Source organism: Humulus lupulus, chromosome 1, assembly GCF_963169125.1.
Source record: "Humulus lupulus chromosome 1, drHumLupu1.1, whole genome shotgun sequence".
NCBI lineage: Eukaryota > Viridiplantae > Streptophyta > Magnoliopsida > Rosales > Cannabaceae > Humulus > Humulus lupulus.
The window spans coordinates 13,946,654-13,952,249 of NC_084793.1; the positions used below are offsets into that span (position 1 = coordinate 13,946,654).

The 5,596-nt window shown below is 32.0% G+C and overlaps 2 protein-coding genes across 2 annotated transcripts; both read right to left on the bottom strand.

The window, feature by feature from the left end:
• Positions 1–225: 225 nt before the first annotated feature.
• Positions 226–1,518, bottom strand: LOC133783708 (uncharacterized). Its single transcript, XM_062223384.1, has 4 exons — positions 1,207–1,518; positions 854–1,057; positions 465–566; positions 226–369 (listed from the first exon to the last, which is right to left on the bottom strand). The coding sequence occupies exons 1-4, from the start codon at positions 1,516–1,518 to the stop codon at positions 226–228; spliced, it is 762 nt and encodes a 253-aa protein (XP_062079368.1).
• Positions 1,519–3,010: 1,492 nt separating this feature from the next.
• Positions 3,011–4,598, bottom strand: LOC133785890 (uncharacterized protein At5g48480). The gene is made up of 2 exons (XM_062225106.1): positions 4,021–4,598; positions 3,011–3,468 (listed from the first exon to the last, which is right to left on the bottom strand). Exons 1-2 carry the CDS (start codon positions 4,305–4,307, stop codon positions 3,246–3,248), a joined length of 510 nt encoding a protein of 169 aa, XP_062081090.1. The 5' UTR covers positions 4,308–4,598; the 3' UTR covers positions 3,011–3,245.
• Positions 4,599–5,596: the final 998 nt, after the last annotated feature.

Below are 5,596 nucleotides of genomic sequence, written 5' to 3' on the forward strand. Positions count from 1 at the left end.
TGCACATAAATAAATTTAATGTAGTTAGTAAAACTTATTTTCAATAATCAAAATAAATGAAAAATTAGTAGTTTGACTAACCTGAAGTGATATGTCATTGCCATTATTTTGCTTGCTCAAAATAGTCTTAGTAAGAATTTGAACTTGAGATCTTAGATTATTTATTTTTTACTGTAGAGTATCTACATACTCGTTTTGGTTTCTTCTCCAAGTTGATTTATCCTTCTACACATCAGATGGGCAAACACCAAATTCATACATGCGAACTAATCCATGTTTTTCTTTACCCATAACTTCAGAAAAAACGTCATTTTTACTCTTTTCTTTTGATGCATCTTCATTCAGTTCTTCTTTCTCTTGTAATTGTAACTGTCATTGATTTAATATTGTAAATATGTAAGTTAAGATTAAGCTAAACTAGCAAGCATGAAATAACACATTAATTAAGAAGAAGTGGATCATACCATTGCTTCTTTTGTTTTCTCATTAGCAATGCTCTTATCTTTTTTTGAGTAACATATTTTGAACATGGTTGCACGTGTTGGTGTACTTGCACCATCCTTTTTCTACAAAAGAACATATTGTTTAAATTCAAAAGCAATGAAATTTACCTAATTTTGAAACAATATTCAAATCTTAATGTTGAAATACTAAATAAATTTTACCTATAATGCTCTAAGTTGAGCAAAACTCTTTGTGTCAGTTGTATGGTTGTATTTTTTTTCTGCACGACTAATCTTGTTTTTAGCACTCTTTCTCTAAAAGAATATTAAAGATTAAAATGTAGTTAGTAAAAACTTCTTGAAATATAATAAAAATAATGCAAGTTAATAAAAGTTTGAATGAAAAATACCATTGCATTTTCTGTTGCCCAATATTTTATTAGTTCCTCCCATTGGTCATCATATACTCGTTTGTCTTTATATTTATTTTGCTCCTCAAAAGATAAGTGCTCCAAATAATAAGTTTTTTTAAGATAAGATTTCCGAGCTCTAAGTTTCCTACCAAACGTTCTGAAAGTCCAATTCTTAGCTTGAGGAAGAATTTCAAATTTTTCCTACAAGAATTAAAACAATGATCATTCACAAATTTAAATATATTAGGTAGCAATAAATACAATAAACAAATATTGAAATTACATAATACCTACTTCAAATTTTAACATAAAATAACAAATTAAATAATCATGAAAACAATAATTAATACCTGTATAATTTTCCACATTCCAAGTTTGTATTTAGCAGGTACCTCATGCCAAGTTTTATAATTAATTTGAGCATTTTTTCCATCTCTTACTAATGTCCCAATAAAGCTTGAAATTTTGCTTGCACTTTTATCATATGGCTGTCCAAAATTGTTGCATGTGATTTTTATCTTCTCTCCATCATGGTTCCCCCATATTTCACGCATTTGTGTAGGACCTCGAGTTTTCATTTCACCATTATCATTCATCAACATATTTGTAAATGATTCTATATTATCCTGTAAGGCCAATCTACATTGCATGTATGGATCCATAGCTGTTTTCAAGATTAAAAGAAATAAAGTAGTTATATATAATTTACTTCATTCTAAATTAGCAAAGAAAAAAAGCAATCCATTCCACACAATCAAGAGCAAAAAATAATATACTAAACAAGATTATTTTGGTATCTTCTAAACTTTTTTTCTTAACAATATACTTATATATATATTTATACATATACATACACAAAAATTCTATCAATATACCTTATGACACTATCATAAGTTTGGCCACCTGGCTGTTGATTACATATCAATTATAAACTTTAAAATGTTAGTTCTTTGTGATACTCGCGGGGTGGGTATGGGTACTTTCATATTCTTTTTGCAATGGAAAGATAGACCAAATAAATTTTCATTAAAAATTAAAATCAACTTTTATGGTTGAACTCTATTTCTTTTCCTTTTTCATTTTTCTTGATACCGATGGTGTTTTTTTTAAGCAGTCAGAGGGCTCGTTTACTTTTGGACTCTTCTTCTTCGGGCACATTTGGCATTGGATTTTTTTTTAAAGAAGAGGCTATGGTTAGAACTTAGATTAGCTAGAGTAAATGAGTGATGGATATATACATACTCGATTTTTGAATTTATGGACACAAGGAACATGAATTGTTAATACATACTGTATTTTCTTCCTATCTTGGCTTTGTTTTTAAAAACTTGCTATCACGATTACACAAAGAGGTTGAGAAAACATGTATTTTAGTTTCACTTTAATAAAGAGAACTATTTATTTTATAAAATTGTGTGGCTCCAAACCAACATTACATCTACTACTGGTTCTGCTAAACCTCAATAATCATAGAACTCGTGATCAGATAATTTTATTTTTTTTTCACTTAGTTATGAATCTCTTCTTATAATCCCTCCCGGCTCAGAAATTGAATTTTCAGAGACTAAAATACAGCAATAACGACCAAAACCAACATTAAACAGAATCATAAATGAGCCCTGTTATAAATGCAGTCATTGAGCGAATATCAACTTTTTGATAATTTATTTATTTTCCCCCTACTAAAACTGCCATAAGCACCTTTCCCGAGTAGCTACACTGCTTACTCACGAGAATACCACGACCCTTTCATGGCAAATGACCCCATTAGATCAGGCCTCTAACTACGGCGACTAGGACCACTTCGGAACCAAACCCTCCGGTTGAGCCACATCAGACGAGATAATAGATTATTACAATAATTTATATATTTCAAACCAAAAGAAAAAGACTAGCACGTCACACGCTTGACTCGTGCGACGACCTTATTGGGTACGTATAGAAAGTAGTCAACGTACAATCCAATATGCAACCTTTAACCATAATAATTAGTTCTAATAAAAATCGATTAGAAAAAATTAAGCATCAATAGGCACCCCAAAAACGTAGAAATAATCCCAGAGTGCAAAGGCATATAAAAAAAGTAAGAAATACCCTTCGTAGTTGAAAAAAGTATAGTTAAAATAAAACGTAATTAGATAAAAAGGAGACAGCTGTCGGTTAAAAGATGTGCTTGATTGGTTTGTCTAATTCAAAATCAAAGACAGATCAGGTATCATGACCGTATCAAAATACTACATAATAAGCCTAAAACCCTATGATTAAACCAAGTCCTGAAAGGTAAGAGAAACCATATCCTGATACGAGGCCCCACATCTTCACTCACTAGCACTACAAAAGCTTAGAAAATACACAGTAAACAATCTTATCAGATTAGATCAGACGGCTTTTAAGCATCCACAGTAGCACACTTCTTGGCTGGAGAACAGATGAGCCAGGAGAATCCGTAAGGGTCCGTGACCTTCCCCACGCTCCCACCGCAGCACGCGCCTTCACCCTCGACGACCTCTCCTTCAGCTACAGCTCCGGCGCTCACGGCCTTAGCGATGGCAGCGGCGACGTCCTCAGTCTCCAGGCAAAGCATTACTCCACCAGATCCCCCTGACTTGACACTGATACAACCATGCGAAAACAAAATCTTAAATAGAGTTTAAAAAACATAACGGAAGATAGCGTACAGAAAATAGGCAAAAAGCAAGAGAGAAGGTTCAAATTGCAGAGGTAATAAATTTAATAAAATTATAGAGAACAAACATAACAGATAAAAGCAAAAAAAAAAAACCAGTGGCCGTACATCGAGGGCACACAAACGAACCCAAAAAATGAAGCAAAAGAGCTAGATAAAGACAAGAACCACAGATCTAAAGCACGAGAAAATTCCAAAACAAAAGCATAAATGACAAAAATAAAAACAAACATTAAAAATAAAAACAAATATTAAAAATAAAAACAAATATTAAAAACAAAAACAGACGAGAAACAAACGCTATATCAGAGAGAATATAAGAAAATGCTATAAACCAAAACGCGCAAAGCAATACAATAGAAGTACGGACATTAATCCAAAAAAGAGATGCAAAACGAAGCTAGCCTAGAAGCTAACGCAAACAGTAGATCAAAGGTCACAAAAACGGTCATGACCGAACAAAGATAGAAAGACTTACGGAGAGGCCGAGTCTGCGATGAGATCAGAGACAAGAATAGTGGAGCCAGCAACCGTGAGCTCAGCTGAGAGAATGAGAGGGGTCTCTTGCTCAGCCTTACGCTTAGAGTGCATGGTCCGGCCAACCTCCTCGGCTCCAAACGCAGCCTTGTAAAACTGAACGGCGTCGCTTGCCTTAGGTGCCTCAACGGATATCTGAGGCTTCACGGCCGTAAAGGTCACGGTAGCCACGGCAGGTGCTGCATCTTTCTCGACTCCTCCTCCGTTCTGAACCTCCTGCTGGGCCATCGAAACTGGAAAAAGAGAGAAGAGAAAGCGAAGATTCTAGAGAGTGAGGGAGAAGAGAATCGAAACCCTAGGAGAGAGAAATTAGAGTGAGTGGATAACGAAAATGGCGTGGGGTTTGTGCTGTGACTGTGGTGGGGTACTTATAGAAGCGGGGAAGCGCAACCGTCAGTGCTCTCTGAGGATAGAACCGGTAATTAGGAAAAATTTGTCAAATTACTCAACTATCCCTAAGTTTTGTAGAATTTACTAATTATGCCACTTTCCCTTGCTGCTTTGATGAACGCCTTATTAAGCGTGTCACGCACTCCAACTAGTTGTTTCATAAAACTGTATGCAATTACTGTCCGGTTGTTTTTTTACTGTACTGTACTTTTTATATAATAATTAATTAATTTCCCAACTTACAAACAATAAAAAAATAAATTAATATAACCCAATTTTATAAGAAACTACTTAGTACTTTCTTTAAATTTATTTAATTTAAATTTAGGTTTGAGATTATACTTTAAAAAAATTCACTATATTTAATTACTGATGAATTAGTGAGGCTGAATTTGGAGTGACGTTTGTGCAATTTTTTTTAATACGAAGAGTGACGTTTGTGTATTGATTGGAAAAAAAATTGATATTTTTTGTAAGAAAGAAGGGAAAAGGTTGTCATGGGTAATTATTCATAGAATTAGAGACGCTTCGGTTTCTGACAAACTAATTAGTAGACAACAATAGAAGCTTGGCTTGGTTCTTTCAAAGAATATATTAATAATTAAAAAAATGGCATCAGCTGCCTGGAAACTTTATCCTTAATCCTCTCCTATTCTCCTCTACTTTTCGCTATTATTTATTAATAATTTATATTTATTTTACTCTATGTTTTGTAATATTAATTGTTTAGACATTGTATATTAACAAATTATTTTTTTTATCTCGCGTTTTGTAAATCATTTTAAATGGACCTTTATAAATAATTTTGATAAAAAAATATTAAATATAACAATTTAATTGTTAAGCAGAATAATTATATATTTATTATGAATTGTTAGTTTGATAAATTATTTATAATTTTAATTTAAAAATTTGTTACTAAAATTTACAAATAAATAAGAAAATAATAGTCTAAAAGATTTAAACCATTTATTTAATTAAAAATATTGTATTGATTGTGTTTGGTAAAAATTTTATTTTTGAATTTTTTAAACACAAAAATGTAAATATTATTTTTATTTTTATTTTTTTTATGTTTTGTAACTATTTTTGCTTTTTGTTTTTAAAAATAACATATAATAAATTTC

What these genes read in the sequence shown, in the direction of transcription:
- LOC133785890 (XM_062225106.1), bottom strand. Translation starts at nt 4,307, where the DNA reads ATGGCCCAGCAGGAGGTTCAGAACGGAGGAGGAGTCGAGAAAGATGCA. An exon ending in ATCGCAGACTCGGCCTCTCC is followed by an intron (nt 3,469 to 4,020) that starts GTAAGTCTTTCT and finishes TGGTTGTATCAG; the next exon opens with TGTCAAGTCAGGGGGATCTG.
- LOC133783708 (XM_062223384.1), bottom strand. Translation starts at nt 1,518, where the DNA reads ATGGATCCATACATGCAATGTAGATTGGCCTTACAGGATAATATAGAA. An exon ending in GGGCAACAGAAAATGCAATG is followed by an intron (nt 567 to 853) that starts GTATTTTTCATT and finishes GTTCTTTTGTAG; the next exon opens with AAAAAGGATGGTGCAAGTAC. An exon ending in AGAAAACAAAAGAAGCAATG is followed by an intron (nt 370 to 464) that starts GTATGATCCACT and finishes AATCAATGACAG; the next exon opens with TTACAATTACAAGAGAAAGA.